This window comes from Crotalus tigris, unplaced genomic scaffold (assembly GCF_016545835.1).
Source record: "Crotalus tigris isolate CLP2741 ecotype Arizona unplaced genomic scaffold, ASM1654583v1 scf7180000018599.1079084, whole genome shotgun sequence".
In the NCBI taxonomy this organism is placed as follows: Eukaryota; Metazoa; Chordata; class Lepidosauria; order Squamata; family Viperidae; genus Crotalus; species Crotalus tigris.
In genome coordinates this window covers 420,224-444,841 of record NW_024097097.1, presented here as the reverse complement: position 1 = coordinate 444,841, position 24,618 = coordinate 420,224, and the positions used below count along the sequence as shown (strand labels likewise).

General features: G+C 36.7%; 2 protein-coding genes across 2 annotated transcripts in view; one reads left to right on the top strand and one right to left on the bottom strand.

The window, feature by feature from the left end:
- The window catches only part of NTN1 (netrin 1), a 140,721-nt gene extending 119,145 nt beyond the window's left edge, over nt 1-21,576 (top strand). The window contains exon 7 of the mRNA XM_039355094.1: nt 13,087-21,576. Coding sequence (XP_039211028.1) covers nt 13,087-13,415 — 329 coding nt within the window. The 3' untranslated portion in view covers nt 13,416-21,576. The remainder of the gene's footprint in view (nt 1-13,086) is intronic.
- A 320-nt stretch (nt 21,577-21,896) lies between these two features.
- Nucleotides 21,897-24,618, bottom strand: part of STX8 (syntaxin 8) — a 92,432-nt gene continuing 89,710 nt past the window's right edge. Inside the window, exon 8 of the mRNA XM_039355096.1 lies at nt 21,897-22,294. Within this exon, the coding sequence (XP_039211030.1) occupies nt 22,227-22,294 (68 nt within the window). The 3' untranslated portion in view covers nt 21,897-22,226. The remainder of the gene's footprint in view (nt 22,295-24,618) is intronic.

The window sequence follows — 24,618 nt, the reverse complement described above, 5'->3', positions numbered from 1 at the left end:
AGACAAACATGCAAGTAAAACTTCTTTTTCATGCTCAGCACATTAAGGACAAATTAAGTGTATTGTACGGGGAGAGTCTTAGAGGGAGCCTACTAAAGTTAGAAAGTTTCTTATCAATAATGAAACAAAAGGAAATCCAATGTTGGTCGAAGACTGCCAGGGTGGAAGAAATGCCAGGGAAGGCAAGGACTGGAACTATGCATTTAAAGTGCATTTGTGTGAATTTGTGTGGGTTCTTTTACTAACAAAAGTGAATGATGATGGGAACGACAGCCGAATTTCCTTGGAAACAGGAAGATATTTTCCTGCAACACTCAATATTATTCAGTCCCAAATTAGTATGATGTGGCTTTGTTTGCTCTCAGCATCATGGTCAGGTTACCAGATCCAGTTGATTGTATGATTTGTGAGGCCAATGACTACTTGATTTCTTTATTTTTACCTGTCAAGAAGGGATAAAATAAAGAAAAAAAAAAGATGTCACAGCTTCAACGAATGAATAGAACAGTTGTAAAATCACAAGGAGGATGAATTAAAAATCTTTCAGGAGGGTTTTTTCATGTAAATGTAGGTAAGTGTTTGTGTGTTTAAAAATAAACATATGATAAGGATTTATAACATGGTTTTAAAAAAAATTTGGAATATGGTTGGAAAGAATACAATAGCAATTTTAAATTTTGGTGTTGGAAAAGACTTCTGAAAATGCCATGGACAGCCAAGCAAACAAGAAATGATCATCGAACAAATTCAGACAAAATCAGTGTTTTTCACTCAACACACCATTGACCACAGTTAAATTGTACCTTGGGCATATTATGCAAAGATCTAATTCCTTTACAATTGTGGGAAAATTGGAAGAAAACAGAAAAAGAAAATGACCATCAGCAAGGTGGATGGATTTCATTACAGTGGGGATGGATGTACCCTTGTAACATCTGAAGGGCCAGATAGGGAGACAGATTATTCTGAAGGTCTATATATATGGTTACTAAGAACTGAACCTGGCTTGATGGCACAGAATCAATCAATCGTCATATATATGACCTTGGGTGCAAGAAAGAAAAGGGAAAGCTCATAAAAGCATGCTTATAGATAAAACTTGGTATATTTATTCCTGTCATGTTCTATAATTAAATGATTAAACAATTAAGTTCCATATATTTTTTTGTGCTGTAACTTTTGTATAAAAATACAGGAAGAGTTAAGAATCCTTCAAACCTTTGTATAATTGATGTAGAATTAGTGTATTGCCAGACTTATAGTATCAATCTTTTTCAACCATAAAAACTTAAAATTCTAATTGTCTTCCCGTTCGTTTCCAAGTCATTTTTGTCCAAAAGGGAGTTACTTAATGCATAACATCATAGTGATTAAAGTTTCAGTTTTGAGCAGCACATTTCCAACAATACAGGAAGCATTGATTTAAGTCACTCAGACATATACACATAGAGCCATGCGATTGGTTATAAACTGTGTAGTCAATTTAAAATGAGAGGCAGAAAGTAATTACAGAGTTGTTAAGTTTGAATGTCCACAAGCATACTTGGAAATGCGTGGACCTATGCAAAACAACTTTGCTTCAACAAAGAAATTTGTGCTGTGGAAGCAACATGATTCGCTTCATTGAAGCGAAGAGGTGAAGTGATTCACCTTGACAAAGCAATTCACATAATCTTAAACCACTTTGGGCAGGGCTTCCAGACTGCATCCAGCAGTGTGCTCTGAATCCACCCAACCTTGAAGAACTTGAACAGTTCATGAGGGGGCTCCAGGCAAGAAGTCTGAACTTCTATTGTTCAAAAATGGTCATTTTGAGGTCAGTGGCAGCGTTCCTTGGAAAGCTGAAGTCCCCCCGCCACCTTAAGCTTTGAATACTGAAATTTCTGAGATTACCTTTATACCCATTTATTAATTTTGCAAGTTCATCCTATATACAAAGCTGAGTGGCACTGATGCCTTATGATGGCATATATCACAGTGGAAGATGATAAATTGAATAAAGTTCTCAAGCTTTAATCGGTGTAATTAGAACATGACATATTTTTTCTGAATTGATAAAAAGTTATATTTATTCTCTATAATTGTTATAAGGAGGATTTTTTTTATTTGTAGTTTATATTAGGTTGTTGGAGTAGAATAGGGTGTAATTAAGAGCAACCATGTTATCCAAGACTTGTAAAGGAAAAGTAATTTTATTGACCATGATGGCCTGCAAGTCATTGATAATATGTTGGGCTGGTTTTAATAATAGGCAACTACAAATAACCAGTCTTTATGTTGATCAAGGTGGCTGATAGGGCATCACTGTAGGTGACACTAGAGAATATTTTAGGGCTGAGAGCTTTATGAACCCCACAGAAACCTTCAAAGTGTACAAAAGTACCAGTTTGGTCTAGCAGCAGGCTAGAACCAAGAGATCATGAGTTGTAGTCCTGCTTTAGGTATGAAAGTCAGCCAGATGACTTTGGACCAGCCCAACTCACCCCACAGGGTTGCTGTTATGGGAAAAATAGGAGTAGGAAGTAATATTGTGTGTGTTTGTTGCCTTGAGTTATTTATTAAAATAATAAAGGAAGGTTATTATTTTTTTTTAAAAAAAGGTGACATTCATGCCTCTTTCTCTTTCATGTGCCCAGATAGGCATACTTTACTAAACCTACAGAACCTTCATCCTGCTTCTGTTTAGACATGGTTTTCTTGGGCTTCTTTGGATTGAGGGATGAGGAAAAAAAATAACTTCATCTTCTTCCCTCTCCTCACACCCAGTCACTGAACTTAATTGATGATTATAAGCCTCTTTCTTCAATTGATGGCTGATCAGCAATAAGGGGAGGAAAAGAGATCCCTGAATGCAACAGAGAGCAATGAAGTATGAAGGTATGAGAAATGATTAATTTATTGTGGTGCTGAAATGGAGACTGGGGAAACCATGGTCAAGAGCAGTCAGAACATAGATCTAGCGTGGAAGACTGTGTTCCTCTTACGCATCTTGCCTCGTAACCAGCTGCATGGGTTGAGGGGAAGGCAGGAAAAATGGGAAAGATGGCTTTCTATTGCCTTACTCACCAGATCTCTGACCTACAGATTGGATCCTAGTGACCAGAAACCTGGAAGTAAAGAAATGGCTCCCCCAGCTGCTTATTGGAGGGAGAAATGGCAATTGATTTATTCAATTTCTATAGCTGCCCATTTCAATTAGTGACTCTGGGCAGCATACAGTATAAAAACATTAAACAACACAGGGTAAATATATAGATGTTTATATAGCTAAGCCAGAATAGATAATATGATTTTAATCAGGGGGCTTAGTCATCTTTCCAATCATATCTCCTTCACAGTCCCTCCCCTGTTAAGGGGATAGTTTGGTGGATATATATCCACTTGCAGCTGAGCTATTAGTAGAAGGGAAAGCAAAATTAGAGGTATCCATCAGTCACTTAACTTTACCCACTTTACTACTTGTTCTGACCCAGAGTTACGTTTTTTGCTTATTTCAGTTAGTTAGTTGCGGAAATATATATTTCCAAGCGGGGAGTGTTCTGGATCATATAACCCTGACTAGAGCATGTAGCTCTGTATGATAGAATGTTTGGCATTTATTGGGTTAAGTGCGGTCTCTTTAAGAGATGGCTTATGGGTAATGTAGTTTTAGCTAGGTAGCTATATCATGTTAGCAGGTCAGTGGAAGGAGTTTCTAAAGTTCATTACGGGATACACTGGCTACGTGCCAGGTTGGAATGTTCTTTGTCTGAGATAGCATGGGGTCATCGCATGTCTCAGATGGCTCCACTCCACGTTATAGAAGTGGTATGGAGGAAGCATTAATTTCTTACCTATAAGGATGAACAGATATGTAATATCCAGAAGCAACAACCATAACTGCAAGTATCTCTGAATAAAATATATCTGTTTTAAAATTATTCTTATTGAGTTTATCTGTCTGATCTAGATTTACAAAGCAACTTTACTACATTACTATAAGGATAGCATTGGTCTCATTACTATATAATCACAGGATTTGACAATTAGGCCAATACAACCATCCTCAAGGTAAGAGGAAAGAGGTTTGTTAAAGCCACAAATCCTTGGCTTCAATGTATTTTGCAAAGTTACAAGAGGAAAGGCTATCTGTATGAACTGCTTGAGGTTTCAGAGGAACAGATGGAGGCATATATAAATATATAAATACAAATATTAAAATATACGAACTTGTTATTACACATATTCTAGTAACACTCAGCTTCCACAATATCCCATTTTCAAATAAATGATTGGCAACTTTAGTTTGTTCTAGCAAAGCATCAGCAAAGAAAAACTTTCTTAACATTTGCATCAGGAGTTAAGTAGCAGAAGCTGGCTAATTCCTGACTCTGCCTTGACTCTCTTCTACATAACCCATATACTTTTTTTTTTTTGCACCCATTTGCCTGACCTTGGAAACAATAGTAAGGCTGCAGCAAATGAACGTTTCTTTCTATCAACTATTTTGATACTTCTGGAGGCGATATAAAAATCAACAGAGTGGGGTAACCCATTCTATTACTCACAGTTTATTTCCATTAGTACAATTTCTATACCTTTGGATGTAACAACGCTTTTATCCTTGAACCTAAAGTTAGTATTACCACATACCATTTGTTAGAGACATATAATCTAACTTGAAAAAAAAATCCTTTATTTACCCTACAAGGTGAAGAAATCGTTCTCCGGTTCTGAACCAAGCATAAGGATTTTCCATTGCAAGGAATGGCTCTTCTGTAGCTGTATGTGACCTAATATAATGTATGCTGCTTTTGTTATTCCCTCCCCCCAAGCAACTTAAGTCAATGAAAAACAATTCAATGAAAAACAAAATAAATAATACTGATGAAAAAAAAATCCAGTGGTTGAAGCTGCTGGTTACTGCAAACATTGCTAGTAAACTCTGGGTTTCCTTAAATTAATCATTGCTTGGTGAGGGTCTTGCATGGTGAGATTAACCCTTTTTTTAATGTGTCATTTTTCTCTCTCTGTTTTCCATCTTTTGAGATTTCTTCCCATAACACATTTTGTTTTCCCGCCTTCCCTTTCTTATGCTGCTATCCCTTCTCTTTTCGCCCATCTTCTTCTTATGTGTTTTCATATCATATATTTCTCTGCATGAGAATGGTTGGTGTGTGTTACATGAACACAGGGATCCAATAATTCTATCAATGCTATATCCTATTGTACAGTCAAGCCACTTTAATATGCAGTTATTAAACAATTCATTTTACTTACTGATTTAAAACCTTTGGTATATGCACACAAACATATTTATGCATAAACATATGCACATGTATCACTTCACTCCGGTGGAATGAAAATCCCCAGGATTAGTTTCATCTGAAGCTGGCAATGCTAGGTTGATAAGGTGAGCAAATAGACATTGCCAAGAGTTTTATTCTCTATATTTTTTTATCCTTTCATTTTGTGGGAATTATTTTAAAACCTGGGTCAATTTTCTTCCCAGTAAGTAGAGAATATCCTCGATTTCCACAGAATTTTAAGGTTTACTTACCTAACTGCTGAATGGCAGTCCTTTTTACTTCAGCCCATAATTATTTTGCTATGCCATACACTGATTCTAAACTATTTGTGATTTCACTCTGGCACTTTAAATTATCCTACAAAGCATTCCTATTGTAAAACTAAAATTAAGCTGAACTTAGCTTTTAACATCACTGAAAGAAGCAGAAGTGCATTTTTCTGACATATGTCAGTGGATGAGAAAATTATGTTCCTTTTTTATGAATATGCCAGGGTCGCAGAGTAAAAGAAGTAATAAATGTTCTTAAAGGGATATTCATGGTATCGTTGGCCTTCTGTAAAACTGCAAGTAAATTTAGCATGGGCATCTAAACAAGGGAGAACTGTAAGGTGGCCCTCCAGAAGTTTGACTGTATTGCCCAACATCTTTCAATAGTAGCCATACAGTCTAGAGTTCATAAGAGTGGCTCTGTAAGATCTATCTGTGTAAAGTTTTTTATATTACAACCAGAGGATCAGTATATAGGGAAGAAGAGGAGGAATTGGTGATCCTGGTTTCTACAGTAGTAGAGTGAACATGTGAAAAACTATCAAGTCAATCAGACTTTTTAAAAATGCAAAATCTACCCAGACCTTATGTTTATTATGAGCAAAATCTCCTGACAGTACTTTCATGTGCTAGTAGCATGGTAGTTTTTGTAATCATATTTTTAGGTGAGGACACAATATTAAAAAAAAAAAAAAGTCCAGCTGCGAAACTGCAGAATAGGTTACCCAGAAGGACAATGAAGACTTTTTTATGGATTTCCCAGCAGGAAGCCAATTAGAAGGCTGTTTTCTTGAACTTTATGATAACAGCTCTGAATATCCTAAAAAGCCCTAATTAGATTGAACGTGGCTATTCGCTTGTGGGCTGAACTGAGGTGCTATCATCTAGACAACTAGCTTAATGTCCTTTTAATTTGCTGATTCAAAGATGATGGTATTTTTTCAAAAAGCAAACAAAAACAAAAGGAAAACCCTCTGTCTTAGTTATATTTCAACTTTCACAAGAATATTATATTTTGTTCAAATATTTAGGACCGGGAACATTCAGAGAGAATTTAATTCCAAACTGTCTTTATTTTGGCACACCCCAACACTGGTTTGCTTCTGCGATAAATGAATTGCTTTGCTTACCTACAGCAGGAAGGCAGGAGGAAAATGAGCTCCTAGCTTTGGGAAGTGTGTGGGAAAAATTAATGCATAGCTAAGTAGTACTTTACAAAGGCACCACAAGCCAAGAGATCTTGTTTGCAGTGAGACATACTGAGGACATCACAGCTTCCTGGAGAACTGAAAGAGAAGCAACTGTGGTCCATGAGGAAATAATAGCCTTCTAGTTAAAAAGCCCTGTTGTCAGACTGTATCTTTACAGCTCTATTTCTCCATCCTTTTTTGACATTTTATGGCAGACTTCAAAACATGAAGTCCTCCGTTTTTGCAGTTTCCCAGTTCCGTCAAACCAAATCAGAACAGTGCTTAGGATTATGGGAAGTTATAGTACAAAATAAGGTGTCAAATATTTAGGAAGTCATAGCAGGGTTGGAGGAGAGACAGAAAGACTTGTTATTATGCATAGTTTTAAAGATAGCAAACTCAATAATCCATTGACAGACCTAACCCTAACCCTAACCCATTGACAGACTTATCTCCTCAGAAAGTCTTTTGCAGCTCACTCAAGTATTTTGGAACTGTAACCATATTGTAGCACACTGCCTGACTCTCATCAGACGATTCCTTTTTTTAACAGTGCAAAAAAAAAAAAAAAAAAAAATAGAAAATCCTAGAATTAAACACAGTTCCAGTCAGATTCTTTGCCATTGGCTTAGATTGAGGATCGCCAAAACTTCAAGACTTGAAGTACAAGCTATTAAGGCTTGAAGGCCAGAGAGAGTTTTGATTATGGATGTCAAGAAACTATCCCTCTCCCTTCCAATCATGAAGTGCTAAATCACCTAGTCTTGCTTTTAGCATGAGTGAGACATAACTATTCAAGTTGCTTCCATTAAAAAAAAAAAGTTCAAGTAGCTGAGCACTGTTATTGTTCAGTTTGGATCATTTTTCTTCTCTTAACTGTAAGAACATTGTAGGCTTTTCAACTTTAAAAGCTCATATAGTGTTGGATGTTGCATCAAGAGTATCTGTGTGACTGTCCATCCTGCCCCCTTCCCTATGGTCACCAGGAAGGCAAAGTGAAAGGGAGAAAGGATGAGATCTGTCTCCCCACTTGACTGCCTCCTTCTATTTTATCAACGGGAGAAGGGCCCTTTGATCATCTTTTCCATGATTAATGGGCATGGGATTCCTGGAAGATGCAGGCAAACACATCAGAAAGCACCAGGATAGGAATTATGCAAAGGGCCTCTTTCTTCACCATCACCACCACCACCAACAGCAACAAAAACAACAACCCATTTATTATTTATAGGGCTCTCAGCTATACATACTCATAAATTTTGAAGAAAAGGTATGTTTTGCTGTTAGTGCATATATAAACTCACCTTTATTAATAACTTACCTGGTAAAAAAAGAGATATAAACTGAAAACCGCCACAAACTGCATATACTCCAAATCAATTCTTAAAATTCTACTAAAGACAGGTAGCATTAAATACAAGGCACAGTCAAACCATGAGCAACAATGAAATACTATTGTGGTGGGGTAGTGGGAGTTCTTTCATCTTTGGTTTGTACTGATTTTTCATACAGAAATAACTGATGGTTAATTTAAAAACAGCGATACGAAGAATCAAAAGCAGAAGTGTCCATTCAAGCTAGATGCAATGGCATATGGGGACACCTTTGGTATCCCAGGGAATCATTAACACCTGTTCAATTGAGATGTCATTATCCCCCCCCCCAAAGAAATATAGGAAGACTATGTGTTCCTTAACTGGTTGGTGTAATGCTATATGTAGATTGAGAAAGACAAGAGAAGGTTTCAGTTTCTTGGGGTCTTTAATCTTTTAATGCTGATGCATTGTTTATTCCATTCTACTTCACTCTTTCGCATAAACCTGAGTAGGCAAACATGCATACATGTCCACTTTCTATTCTAGGCAGATGGAATTGTAGTATTTCAGGCAGATATGCACCTTGATTTATTTCCAAAAACCCTGACATCTTTTTGGTGAAATTAGTCATCCAACAAGAGTATGCCTTATCTCATTCTGCAGGCTCAAGTCTAGTAAGCCCTCACCAAATATTCCAGAACTGTAGACTAGGCTGAGAAGTTGACTAAACTAGAATGTAAAATAAACAAACTAACAAACCGAAGAAGGTAGTGAAGGACCATTGTTGTCAAGAAAACGGTATGGGTATCTACATGAAGCCACTAGGAGTAAAGTTTGATTTGAAGACGATTTCATTTTACTTTGGTTCTGAGATAGACAGTCCAATGGAACTTTTATTTCACAAAACATCAGTGAGAACCTAGCAAGAAGCATTACCTTCCCACCAGTCAATTATTATATTTATTAAGAAAAAATAGTGTGTGTAAATAAGAGTGTACATGTTTAGATGTGCAAGAGAGGGTAAATTGCAGGGGGAGGGTTCCAAAAGATGAGATCACCACCCTAGTTGCAAACTTCTTTGTAAAAATCCTTCTTTCATGAAGACTCTGGTTAGTCATCCTCTTTGTTGAAAGGCAATTGTTCATGAAAAAAATAAAAAAAATGTTTTCAAAAGATTTTTAAAAAATGTTCCACATTTTAGCCCAAAACTCCTGGGGATAGAAAGAGAAAGAAAGAAGAAACATATGCTATTCTAATAACTCTTCTGCAAAACATATACTGTAATACGCTAAAGCTATTCTTTGTGCTAGGAGAATTTTCCAAGGGTGACAACTACGGTACAGTTTCTTGCCGCTGTATGCCCCTGCGTGTAATGTGGGAAATCTCTGTGACAGATCAGCTTCTGACAGGATGCTCATAAGCCACAGGGGAAGAGAGCACAGCAAAATCTGTTAAAACCATGTAAAGGCAATGACAAAATGAATCACACAATTGCAAAAGCTGTGTTGAAGATGTTTAAATTTAAACGAAACAAAAGAAAACTATATAAATCTGTTCCCATTTCAAAGATTAAAAAATTATTGTGATGATTGTTGCTACAAAGCGGGTGGACATTATTTTTTACTATGATTTAAATTTCTAAGTTGCCCCACTCCAAATACCTCTGAATTTGCCAATAATAGGAACTAGAATAGCTGCTAAGAGCCAATAGGGATTAATTGGACAGCTTTAAACCTGTACACACTGGAAAAGATGGGAAGGTATTCCAAATGGCTATAATGAATAGCCCTTTGAAACCAAGGTTTGGTTTAGTTTGATAGTCTTGCCTTTATTTAATATAAGACTGAAATATATTCAAAGAACATTCCCCCCCTTACTATTTTAAAGGTTTTTTGATATATCTTTGAAATTTCAATGGATGAAAATTCTGAATGCAGAATGACTTCTCCCACACCACAATAACCATTAAGAATTCTTATTTATACATTATACAGTGTCTACCATGCTGGAAAAGAAGCAAGCCATTTAAAGTACAATCTTGTTGGCATCTACAAGTAAAATTAAGCCAGACTTTATTAATGGGGTTAGCATGTGTGTAGGTGGTGCCTTCTTTCATTTTGTGAAGTGGTCACAATTTCTCAGTGCCTATGGTGCTATAGTGCCATCTGGTGGTTGGTTAGTAGCACATTAATGACCAATGTGGCTCCAATCTCCTTTCAGTACTGTATATTTATTGGGTGTGCATCAGTCCTCAGCACAGTAATTCTTTAAAAATCTTGCAAGAAGATCAAAGCTGATAAAGACCATAGCAAACAAACTTTCCCAAATTATAAGTATTTGGTGTGAATGTTTATCTTGCCTATTTCTTACTTATATTAGCCTTTCTCTGGAGAGAGAGCTCTTCTCAGCTAAAACATCTCATCCTTGAGGTCTCCTTATTCTTCTACCGATAATCCACCCATTTTCCCACAGCTTTTGCTTGAGTATAATAGTTGGAGCCCTGCCTAGGCTGCGAATGCAGCTGGCATTCTGAGAAATGCAAATTTACCATAAGAGGAAGTCTTCAACATTTAGAGAAACCATAAAAGTGGGATATAAATAAATAAATAAAATTAGAACTGTTTACTGTTTTTCTTGAACAGTACAGCTGGCAAGCCACCAGGAGGATGGGAAGCCCAACTTTTTCTGGTCACCATCTCAAAAGTATGCACATCTAAGATAGATTTAGAAAAAGCTGAATCTGTATGTCAGAAGTAGTGTGCCCAGGAGCCCAGGCAAGAAAAAAAAAATGTCGCTTACTTTCTTTGGGTCTTTCCCTTGGAGGTGGGGGGGGGAGGGAGAATTGCTGGAAAGCAGTATCTTGTGAAGCTGCTTATGGGGGCTCTGCTGCTTGCTCTCTTTTCTGCCCCCCCTCCCCACTGCCATTGCAAATGTGTTCTCCCTGCTACCAGGATGGAGATTGAACAGGATAGCTTTCAGGCTCAAAGAACAAGCTTTTTAATGAGTGGAACCAGATGGAGTTATCTCTGGTGGCTGCTTCCTTTCCCCTGCTGTGAGAGGTTCTCAACCCTGTTAACCAGCTAGCTTGGAAGTTTTCTTTTAGGCAAATGCCTCTTTGAGCTCTTGGCAGGCAACCAGGCGATGGTAGGCCTGTCAGCAGGTGAAAGACAGATTAGGATAAGGCGTGCTGCTCTTACACAAGATGAGAGCTTCCCTGCCTTTCTGCAGGCTGCTTCTTCCCCTGGGATGGAGGGGGAGGAAGAACAGCTTCTCAGAGATCTACTTCTAATGGTCCAGCTGTTCCTCACCTCCTTTCCGCTGGCAGTGGCTGCTCTTTTCTCACTCACCAGTGAACTATTTAGGCACCCAGGGCTTCTGCATGCAAGGCATTCTGTGGAGGGCATCAATGGCAGTCCATGAGACACTTTCCTGGGATGGAGCACTGCTGGCATTTGTGTGTCAGCTCTTCTGCCTGCTACTTGACATAGTCAAAGCAGGGTCCTCCTAAGAGCCTGCAAAGCCTGCAAATGACTGCAGCCTTTGGGAACTGGCTGGAACTGTTCAACCTGCAAGTCTGAGGTTGGCTGCCACTGTTACTCACCAAGGAAAGGTGAAAGATGAAAATGGAAGTCAATCTCAAGTGTGGGAGAGGCCCATGTTCACTATTGATTGAATTTTGTGCCACCCATCTCTCCCATCTAAAGCGACTCTGGGCAGCTTACAACGTAAACAATATAGTGCTATCCAACGACTGCAGTATCCTCAATTGCACAAAATGTAGTTCAATCTGAATTCAGCACCAAATCATTACACAGCAATAACAATCTTCTCTTCTGAAATATTTCATTGTTTCATTCCAGGCTTACTTGGTTTTATTTTTGATACTGTTGAAGATCTGAGATTATTTGGTTAATTTATGATTAATTCTTCCCTCTATTTCACTGTAGTATCAAATTTCTTCTTCCTCCTTACGATGTATACTTCTTGATTTCTGAGATTCTAATTAGCTTCTACTCAAAATAAAATAGGATAGCTTATTAATCTCATCAAATGTAAGATTCTTTACAGGAGTTGGTTCATGATAAGCCAAAACAACACAAAGTGACAAAGTCTTAGGTGAGTTTTTGTTTTTCCCCCACCTCTTCTCTTTGTTGAAAATGAAAGTAGTGCCTTTTGTTACCATGGCCACTTTCATCATATTGGGTCAGTATGGTTTCTGTCTCTTTCCCTCTTTTAATTTCTTCCCATCGTTGTTAGGCTTGGAATATAGGACATCATCACAAAGAAAGAAAAGTCTCTAGATCACGACAAAGAGAGGAAAAAGATTGAACATATATTCTCATATATTCTTTGCTTGGGGCAGCTAGGTTGAAGTACTGAATCATTTACAGAAAAAATCTTCTGTAAGAGAGATTTAGTAAACATTGGAAGATATGAACAAAATACTTAAATAGGTTGGTGAAAAAGCCTTTTGGGGATGCAAACATCATACTGAAGCATAAATCAGCCAGACAATCTGCATCTGAACAACCTATGCATGCCCCTTGCCCCCAAAATCCATACACAGATAAAAGTTAAAACCATTCATTTTTAAAGTATTGTAAATGTGTAAATGACCAGGTTAAGCATGCTGTGTGAACACTGGAGCCAAAGATTATACCCAGACTATATATTCTCTCTAAATGTAATATAATCTTAATATAATCTCTCTTAAAAATAGGAATGCACAAATAATAATTTAAAGAACTATTCCATTTTTAAATCAATAACCCAGATTGAATTATTATTGAATTATTAAAGTAAGCACCGCTTTTCATTTTGAACTGAATGTGTGACCCTCAGCCAAGCACAAGAAATTAAACATTAGGGGCATACAAAACCCTAACAGAAATCATATTACATTTCTGTGTAATGGGTGAACACATGCAAATCTTGCTTTCCACTGTAACTTGTGCTTGACTATCTTGAGGATAACTGCAAAATCCATGAAAGAAATGACCTTCTCCTGACTTTCTGTCTCCAGCTGTCCAGATCCACATCCTGAAAGCAGAGAAAGCTGCAGAATGGTGGAAGTTCACAGTCAACATCATCTCTGTTTACAAGCAAGGGGTGAATAGGATCCGGCGCGGTGACCAGATCCTCTGGATACGCTCCAAGGACATTGCCTGCAAGTGTCCCAAGATCAAGCCTATGAAGAAATATTTGTTACTGGGCCATGATGAGAACTCTCCAGATCAGAATGGCATTGTAGCCGACAAAAGCAGCCTTGTGATACAGTGGAGGGACACATGGGCCAGGCGACTGAGGAAGTTCCAGCAACGAGAAAAGAAGGGGAAATGCAAGAAAGCCTAGAGGGGAGATCAGAGACAAGAAAAGACTGCACATCCTTTCGTGTCCGAGTCAGAGCAGATGAGGTGGGATTAGGGACACTGGCAAGAAGCTCACTTTGCAATTTATATGCAACTGGGTGGGGAGGACAAGTGAGGAATTAATAGCCCGTGAGTTATGCCCATTTTGACCCTCATAAATACAAAACCCACACAAAAACTAGTGAGAAAACTAATTGTAAATCCCTACTCACCATAGTAACAAATATTAGATCAGTTACTACTTCCCGTTCTCCCATTTGATTTCCTTTTTTTTCACATTTTTCTCAAATCATTTTGGTCTGAAGGATGATGAACTGCCTTAAATTCACCACATTAACTACTTCTCAATTCCAAACATAAGAACCAACCAGCTTGTCATTGAAAAGAATGATACTGTTCAGAAACTATCCTCTTATATTTCTTCACTTGCAGATTGGTCTTGGTGGAATAGACGAAAGGGATTGTTGGTTAAAAATTGATCGTGGGGCTATAACTGCATAATAGTCTGCTGGATGGTTCTTCTATCATCTGTTACACAGCAACTTACAGGACATATGAGATTGCTTGTGCAATCTGACATACTAGCCATTGTAAATGAGAGCAGTCACAGATGTGTGAAACGTACACTAAATTCTTATTGCTCATGTCAAAAAGGCAACTTATTCCTAAAGAAAGGAAGATGAAGAATTGTGAAGAAGGATGCATTTATGGAACAGTTGAATAATGAGTAGGCAATGCGTAGAAGAACACTAGTCAACACTCAGCTAAAAGAAGGGTCCAATTACTAGACCTGGCTTTTTAGAAAAACCTCTTGCACTGCTGAATTTGTGAACGCAACTCCAGCAAGAGAGTTTATTTTTCTTTCTAAATTCATCAAAACATGAAACAGATGTTATCTCAAAAATAATAACTGCTTTATAAATAATCAGTATTCATCTCAATTGCATAAAGCAAAAGTTACACAGGACAGATCCTATATTGATTTTTCTCTTGAGATAACACTGTGTTAATACTTCAGCTCCCAGACCATGGAAGCTTGCATTAGGAAAGTGTGCAATGAAATTCCATCTCTCCACATTAGTGTGTCTCAATTGCGGTCATTAATATCTCATGTAAGAGTCCAACAATGCTGCTCTCTATCAAGCGTGTTTCTGCAGATAATCTTATGAGCTGGCTGAATTTGTCAAGATTTGTATCTTACCTATATGCATGGATGAAGAGAAGGGGAAAAAATCAAAAAAGTTTTACTATGGCTTATAAAGATGAAAAAGAGTCATAGCTGATCAATCCTTTTGTTTTAAAGAGCTTCTTATATGTACCTTTAATTTCTTACTTGTAAATTTTGGTACTGACTATAATTTAGAATGAGGGAATCATTCTACCCTATTTCCTCTACAAAAATTCTCTGCACTTCCTTAAACAGAAAAGTTGGCAATGGGCTTTCTCTTCCATATTGAAGTTCACCAGAAGCGAGTTTTCTGTTCATACAATCTCCACTTCTCCTGCAAGCAAACCAGGAAGGCTGTCTGGATAGGCGTAAACTCAGGGATGCTTGACCTGCAAAGCTCAAACTTCCCCAAGATGTTGCTCCTTAGGAAACTTGGAAGCATTTTCTTAATGAAATTTTCCAGTGATTTTGCCTTGTTTTATAGTAATTGACAATACTTATATTTATGTTACATAAACTATCATAAAATTAACTTCAGCACAAATAAGTGTAAAATGGCCAGATGCCAGCGAAGTGGATGGTGGGGGGGGGGGGGTTTAAGAGAAATTGTTCCTGGGAAAGAGGAGAATAGGCTGACTTAGTTGCTTTGCACACTCGCAGAAACTTCTGGACTCTCCCTTTTTTCCATCAGCTGAATTTTTGACAGAAAAATGCATAGACCATTCTCTCAGCATTGGTGTCTGTGTCAGCAGAGATTTCATCAGTTCTGATTTTGAATCCAGAAGGAATTTTATATACCTTTCGGGAAAGTCCAAAAATGGCTTAGTCTATAAAACTATAGGAATGAAAGTAAATCTCAGCCTTACATTTTAGAATACCAACTGAGAAGGGAGTTTACATTGTGGGTATTTCTCTCCATAATATATGGCTGTGATTTCCCTTCTGAATTCTGTTCCTAGCAAGAAATGTTACACATTGGGTAATATTAGAAAGTAACATCCTTCCATCTTTGATACAGCCCATTTTACCAACTCATCATGATACACATGGAGATCAGTCTGTGCATTCCAAAAGTTGCTTCTCTTAGAAAATAGCAGCTTTCAAACATTTTATAATTTCCAACCTTGATTTATCTGCTAGGGGACGTTCATGATAATAGAGGCCCCTTATGTGTAGTTTAGCTGGGGCTTTTTGTATTAACCTCAGTAAAACTTCTCAACTTTCTACTCTCAGCTTGCTCATCATATGGAAATACTATCCAGCATATTTGAGCATGTCAAAATTAACTTTCCAGATCATTGAAGTATTCATTAGAATGCCAGCTGAAATCCTGTTATTTTTGCTCAAACTCTTGCCTTAGGCTTATAAAATTAATGTATGCATTCATATATATACTATACATATACAGATATAGGCACACACAAACAATGTAGTTACAATCAGAAAACTAAGGAATATTGGTAAAAGCAAGCTGGATATTTCTAATGTGTGCAAAGACACCATTTCAGACACACAGAAGATATGACTGGCAACTCTACATCACTCGGCAAGATTTAAAAGTAACCTTAACCTTAAACATTATTACAGAAAATGGCAAGCTGTTGTCAAAACTACAGAAATGTGATATTGAAAGCTTTGATGGAATAACAAAAAAGGCTAAATACTGTTCTCGGAGATGCACACTGCCTTCAAGAATTGACAATAGTTTCTTAATAGAGGTTTGAACTAATTAAAATTGGTTTCATTTTGGTTTATTTTTCATGTAAAGTATCTCTATAGCTCTAGTTTTTTCAGGTTGAGTTCTCTGAAAGAATCAACCGCCTCTAGATCCACTTTATGAGAAACGCAATATAATCAGTATCTACTACTGAAGTTCTTCAAAGAAAGAACAGCACGCTTGTAGCTGCTGAGCACTTTATACCCACCCCACCAAATCTAGCCAAGATCAACAGATTGATTTCCAGTTGTTTTTAGCAGCCAAAGCAGAGAACCCAAAGCCAGTGATACCAAGCTTTTACTCTGGCACAAAATAACAGAAGATCCACTATCCAGACAGCAATGTGGAAATGAATAGAAAAAAATAAGTAAAAGAAGACGCATTTAATTATATCCAATATATATTTTACTAAGAAACACAAAGTTGTTTCCATGGTGACCCACTTTCCTGTGGGTCATGTCCTAGGAAAAACGCTATGCTGCTTTGCATTGGATTTTGTTTATCTAGGATGTATGAAAACAAGGTATCTATTTAGAGTCAAATTGCATTAGCAGTAGTGATGAGGTATCTTTCCCCATTTAGTAGTTTGTTGTTGTTTTTTCAAAATACTTGGGCCATTTGCTCATTCAGATTTTTTTTTTTTTTTGCTTTTTTGGCTTTTTTTTTTTTTTTTTGCTTTTAGTATGACCATTTATTTTTCATTCAGATTGTGCTGATTAAAGACAGGTCAGGACTTTACAGAAGTCTTGATTTGTTGTTGTTTTTAAATAATTCTTTGGCATTGTGAGGTAGCCCACAAAACTATAACAGCACTAGGGTGAACTGTGAACAAAGCATAAGGCTGGAGTGAGAGAGAGAGAGATTACTAACAGTATACAAAGTTTAACCACATCACAGATTTTCAGGATCATTAATAGTTATTACATTCAAGAAAAAACTCAGAAATATCAATTATGTCACAAGCTATGTATTTCCATGAATTCCTAAAAGACAATTTTGGTGGTCTTGTGCATTGCTTTGTCTGATCTGCTTGTAATGTTTAGGATTTCATGAAATTCCTTTAGAAATTGTTCCTCAATTTTCATGTAATGTGTTGGGCAGTTTGATGCAATGATTTTGTGTGCATTTCAAGACAAGATGGGGGAGGGGAGGCAGGCCTGGCCTATAATCATCACCTCAAAAGAAAGTAAATTTATCTTAATTTACAAATGGGTAATCTCTTAGATTAACAAGGTGTTTTCTTGGTAAAATGTTCTTATGACAGTGCCTTTGTTGCCAAGTCCATGATCTTGACGACAAAGCAGCAAACATTACTATAATCCTATACAGAAATGTGGGAGGCAATTTGTGTTTGCTTTTTTAAATATTGATAACCACTATGTATAATCATTCAACATGATTACAAAACATATATGTTCATGGTGTCTAATCTCTTTCAGAGAGTTGAAAAAAGTCTTATTTTCTCTAACACAAATATTCTGAAAAGCTGTGAAATGTGATAGTTGCATCAACTAGCAAATGGAGAAGTACAAAAAAAAAATCAAGGCTGATTGTAGAATTAGTACAAAATGTAAAATAGCTAGAGTGCAGAATCTATATATTAATCAAAAATATAATACTCTAGAAAATATTATAACAATACCGATTCTGCCCACAGTAGTAAAAAAAAGTATCTTTTTGTTTGTTCAATAGTGTCTATCTTGACATGATTAAGGGCTTGTTCTGTACTTCTATAAACAGTAAATATAGCTTTGTATACATAACTATACTTCCTTATATTTAACAGACCATTTCAGCTTCAAATAAAGAAAAACACCGAAAAGAATAAAATAAAATCCATTGCAATATTTTAGGCCACTTATTGGTAGAGGCATAATTCTCACCACATAATCATATGTTCTCAGGAGACAGCATATAACCAAGGTCATCTACATTTTCAGCTGGTAATTTTATTTGAAGGCCAACAGTTAGGCAAAAGGAAACTCTTAATGCAACTGAAGTTTATAGGCTGAGCACAGAGCAAGAGTGCTCTATCAAATGCAATGGCTTAAATAGCCGGAAAGCTTCCTAAACTCCTGCTAAAATAATGCAACCTTGCATTGTTTAAGACAACTTTGCAACTTTAAGACACAAATTTTAATTATAAGAAAATCATCTTATTTTTCTGGATGGCAAAAGTATCACTAGCACACATACAGTGAGATATACTATCTGCAGTAGAACCAATTGGTGCCTTACACCTTTTTTAAAAGAGTGGCAGGAGAGGGTTATAAAGACTACTGATATAATCTCTAATCTTGAGGCACTCTTGAGAATATTCCAAGCTCTACATTAACAAATGGAACGCAACACAAACCATTCTAAGAAGCAACTGAAATGTTCAGACACAAGTAATACAACTTTGTTCCCCTTGTTCCATGGTACACTGTATGTTTGTTCCCTTGATCGCCTTAACTCCCCCCCCCCATTATACAGGGATAATACTCCTCTGTTCCTATTATTCCTGTTAATAATTATGAATTGTAAATGTTGCTTAGTTATGACCTTTGCATATAGATTTGCGACAATGTTTCTTTACAATACATACTAATATATTATGGTTTTATATATATATGAATATATTTAATGACATGTGGGGAAAAAAGTTGTGGATGTTCTTATTTACCCACCCTTCATTTACCTTCATTTGTTAGATGGGATCATATAATGAACCAGATGGAGCATGTAACAGTGCAGAATCCACTTGATAAGACTAAATCCAGACAACTGTCAAATAAACTATTATAAACTTCTACTCATGGCAGTTTCTTCTGTTGCATCAGAATGAACAAAGCAACACTTCCTTTTCAGCTTCAAGGGAACATGAGCTCCTCTTCTGAAAACAGCCAGTCAATTATTAACTTGCAACTGGTTCCTTTAATTAGATGAGAAGCAGAGATTCTATTATCCAAACTGTGCCAAACTCTCTGTGGTAACTCCAATATATACTGTATAAACGATGTGTCTGCACAATTTCATTTGGATTTATCTGTTCATCCAATACACATTTTAAGTTTAAAAACACTATTTATTTGACCTGAAAAAAGAGTTAGCTCAATCTTCATATGACAGATAGGCCAGTTGGTATTAGCTGGGTGCCGCATTTCCCAATTCTGCACGCAAATATCCAGAAAGTCTTTAGCTCAAAATTCATTTCAACACAAGAGATTCAGCTGCTTTTCTCTCAGCTTGGCTAAATTTACTGCATTGTTATAAAAATGAATATAAAATATGGGAAGGTGTGAAAATATCTAAAAGCTTTCCATATGTAATTTCAAGAACCAATCATTTTAAAAATTTTATAAAAAAATCTATCATGCTACCAGTATTAGAAAAATATTCCACCATAAAATGCATTATTTCTTTTCACAGCAAGGAGATAGTTTTAAATATCTTTCTCCAAGGAGAACTATCACTTGGGAAAATAGCATTAATCAATTTTAGCTGAAGATCGGGGGATAAGCCAATCTTTTCTGTGCTTGATTTACCTAAAAGCTATCAAGTCTCTCTGATCCCTTTTTGCTCCAAATGAATTCATAAATACAGAAAAAAAACCAACTTGTTCCAGCTTCAAAAGCGTATTTCTCCAGTAATAGTGAAAACCTAAACTGAAGTGACCAGAATTCTTCAGTGGAAAAGTGATCCTCTTACCTTTCAGTAAAAAGGAAGCTGCTCCCTCTGACTCTTATTTTTCACCACAGAGTTGGAAAGACCTCATTAAGTCACCTAGTTTAATCCTTTGGCTCAGTGAAGGATCTGCTAAATAATTGGGACAACTCAAGATTCAGTTTGAAGACTTCTGTTGAAGGGGAACTATACGTCTACACAAAGCAACCAATGGCATTAGTTGGGAGTTCTGACCATCAGGAAATTCCTTTTATATACAAGCTGAATCTATATCCCTGCAACTTCTATCCATTGGTTCTGGCCTTGACTTACAGATAAATAAGTCTGCTCCTTTCCCTTCTCAATTCTGCCAGTACTACAGACTAGTATCACATGACCCCCTCGGTCTTCTGCAGGTTACACAGACCCAGATCCCTTAAATGTTCCTCAAGGGACTTAGTTTTCTTTGGAGTCTCCTCTGAATTCAATGCAGTTTGTCATGGACATACTTTTGCAAGTGGAGAATGACCAAGAAGAGTAGTGTGAGCAGATTATTTCCTGGGAACTAGACTCTATTGCTGGTATTAATATATCCCAAAATAGAATTTTCCTTTTTTTAAGCAAATTCAGTTGTAATGTATAGTTATATTGCTCTAATCGATATCACCAAGTACATCCATGTTTATGGATATTCTCAATCATCCAGGTCATGAAAAGTCCAGTTGCCTTTTGAAAAGCACCTTTGGGATATCCATGTCTAATACAATTAATTATATTATGATCGTTTGCATTTTTGTTTGTACAATTGAAAGACAACTTCTTGTGATGGGTCCCCTATGGTAAAAACCTCTGGCAACAGAAAAAGTAGCCTTTGATACCAGTTGGTCAAACATTTCATTTGCAGATTTTTATCCTATCTTTCTAATTAATATATTGATTTGTGTGTGTTTTTAAATTGAACCTTTATCATATTCAATAATGGCTCTTCAATTCTATTCAGTCAAACATGAGGAAGACCAATTACTCTGAAACACTAAATAACACTTTAAAAAAGTCTATTAAAGAGTTTCAGATATTTACTGGAGATGTAGATAAGGCTCTTAATATAGTTTTCTTCTGAAATCTTCAGATCTCTTAGCACATTTTCTCAAATCTGAATTATCCAACATATATCAATGCTACATGGGCTAGAATGTCATTAATCCTAGATATCCAAGAACACAGATAAAGGCTTTAAATATTCCCGGCAGGAAAGGGTACAAAATAAAGTAAAATGCAAGATAAGAAAAGAAATCCTATAGATCTAAAATGGCTTCTATTCAGTCTTACTGCCTTACTATCCATTATGTCAATATATACATAGCAAAAATAACAATATCTGGACATGGATTAAGACTGGGGTTTAATCCAGTGTTGCATAAATAAAAAGATGTTGATGCAACAGGATGTCTCCCTTGCAGCCCTCATAATTCTCCAAAATGCGCTCTGCTAATCCTTCAGTGTAGATTTTGAGTATTCAGGGAAAGTTACAGAGAGAAGGAAAGTCATTTTCCTGACAATTCTGCTAAGAGAATCATTTTCATTTACTTTCAGAACAGATATAGAAAAAAAAAACACATTTTGAAACTCTGGGTATCTACAGTAATTCCTTTTCTTTCCTGCTATTAATATACCTTGATAAAGAAAAGAAACCCAGGTATAATACAATATGTTTGATTCTACATTTTTGGACAGACACTTTATCTTCTCTTTCCAAAATATATATCTGATAGCAACCATTTTACAATAGTAATTGCCCTCTGACTCAAGTCAAAGATTTTTGTGGATTTTTTTTTTTATTTGAAAGATGTTCCCCCTTCAAAGATGGCAGTTTCTCTTGAATCTTTGACATTCTCTCAGGAAGAAGCATATATTTCAGCAATAAGGGACTAATGTAAGAAAGAAAATGCTAATATTTTAATTAGACACTGCAGATTAAGAGAAAATTCCACTTAGTACTATTATAAGTATTTATAGACAAAGTGTTTCTTTGAAATTAATTTCAATTTATGTCTTGAAGTTAGTTCAGGTGAGTCATTTCTTTTCCAATTATGTTCTTGAGTATATAAAGTTTTATACAGAATTTTGTAGAACCTTTATGCAGCTCAAGCATGGATCTGTCTCTCATACTGGAACAAGAACATGGACAATGCCCAAAACAAAGTGGGGTAGTCCTTGCTATAGATGACTATTAACACTTAGTTGCAAAATGAGATAATCTCTGATTACTTTGTAGGCCACACAGCAACAACCACAATAGCAATCAGCAATAATACGATCACCACCATCATTCCTGAAAGAAACCAAAAACATAAAACTAATTATTTTTTGTAATTATTTTAAAACTCATAAATAAATATACTTTAAAGAAGACTCCATTGGAGAAGAATGGATTTATTTCTAAAACTTAACATTTAATTTCTCAGTTTTATCAAATCAACCAATTTTTCTCTGGGGCCATTTCAAAGACATTTCTGCATGTTGCCTATTTTGACAAAGAGAATCTCTAAGCTAAACTAAACCACTGGGAGGAAGAGAGCCATCTAGCTGGCATTCATTTACTTTCCTCTTAGGCCAGGGGTATAAAAAATGCCCACCCCGGCTCCGCAAAGGCAAAAAATGTGATATGTCATGTCATGTGACACGATCGAATTTGACATCCGTGTCTTAGGCAAATTAGCTCAATACAACCTAGGTATGTTGAAATAACAGTTCTTTAAAGATACAATCCCCTGCTCCAACACCAGTTAAGAATAAAGCTTTCTTTAAAAATAAAAAAGAGAGAAGACATAAAACTCAGCATGATAAAGTAAACTTCTATAACCAGTTATAGGTATAAATCAAATCAATCAATCAATCATTTCATAAACTCACTCTCTCAAGCTTTCTGATTCAATAGTATTGTGCCCATTGATATTACTTGATCCACTGAGTTAGCTAGGACATTAACACACATTGGAGCTATCTTTATTTAACTCCAATGGAAATAAATAACGAAGACCGGAGGTAGGTGAGAAGGAATAATTTCCCTATCTGGGAATCTTAGGTGTTTGCAACAAGCATACTGATTGGAATATAACTGTACAAAACTACACAATTCAGGCAAAGCTTGCCAGTCCCAGTCTCCGCATGATCCTGGTCTGATTTAGTTTGCAGCCCATTATTGAGAGTCAAAATAAGGTTTATGAGATTCAATTTCCAATTCCTGTGGCATTCTTTTATTATGTTGTTTATGTTAAAAATATATTTGTGTTTGGTGGATAATTCTCTGATATGTACTACTGTAATGGGTGCAGTGTATTAATCAAGAAAAAATATTTTGATAGTGGGTTTTCCAATATGCTTCTCTGTACTAATTTTTAAAACATTTCTTGAACTTTTAGCTCATTTACGTTTTCATTGCTATATTTATGTTCATCCATTTATTTATTTATTTATTTATGAGACTTATAAACCGCTTTAAGTGCAAGCACTCTCTAAGCGGTGTACACCAGTAAGCAATGTGTGTGTGTGTGTATATATATATATATATATATATATATATATATATATATATATGTCTTTGGTTGTTCGGGTTTTCTCCCGCGTAAAATTGGAAGTGTCTTGGCAATGTTTCGACGAAGTCCCATTCGTCATCTTCAGGCTGGTGTTTTCAGCTTCGTGCTTTGAGCAGCAATGTGTGGTCTTAGCTGTTTCTTCCTTTTAACTGCCAGTGGGGGTATGAACTGATTGGGTGGGAGCTTGGCTGTGTTCTGATTGGGTGGAGGTGTGTTCTGAATGGTTAAGGGCTTGGCTGTGCTCTGATTGGCTGGGGGAGTGTTCTAGACTCCACATACAAACCCCTAAATACAGATCCCACCACCTACCTGGAAAAAACCACCAGAACCAAGATAAAAGCCTCCCCCATTAGCGAAGAGATCCAGCAAAGAATCATTCCCAGAGAGAAATCATCCAGATGCCCCAAACTCTATGGTCTCCCCAAGATACACAAAGAAGGAACCCCACTCAGACCTATAGTCAGCTCCATAGGCTCACCTCTACAAAACCTAGCCAAATTTCTCGCCAAACAACTACAGCCCTATGCAGAATCCATCACCTCACACGTAAAAAACTCATTCCAGTTTATAGAGATCATAAAGAAACAAAACTTACAGCCCAGCGACCTACTAGTGAGCTTCGATGTCATATCCCTCTTCACCCAAGTGCCTATCAAAGAAGCCTTGACAGCTATTCAAAACAAATATAACCCCCCCAAACACATCTTAGATCTGACCAACCACTGCCTATCCAACACATACTTCATCTATAATGGACAAAAATACAAACAAACAGAAGGAGCACCCATGGGATCACCCCTCTCACCTGTCATTGCCAACCTCTACATGGAACACTTTGAAACCCAAGCTCTAGAAAAATCGGATCACAAACCCAAACTCTGGCTCAGATATGTAGACGACACCTTCATAATCTGGCCACATGGGAAAGAAAAACTGGACAACTTCCTCACACACCTCAACAGCCTACACCCCAAAATACAGTTCACCATGGAAACAGAAGCTAACAACCAACTTCCCTTCCTGGATGTCTTAGTCTACAAGAAATCCAATGGCTCCCTAG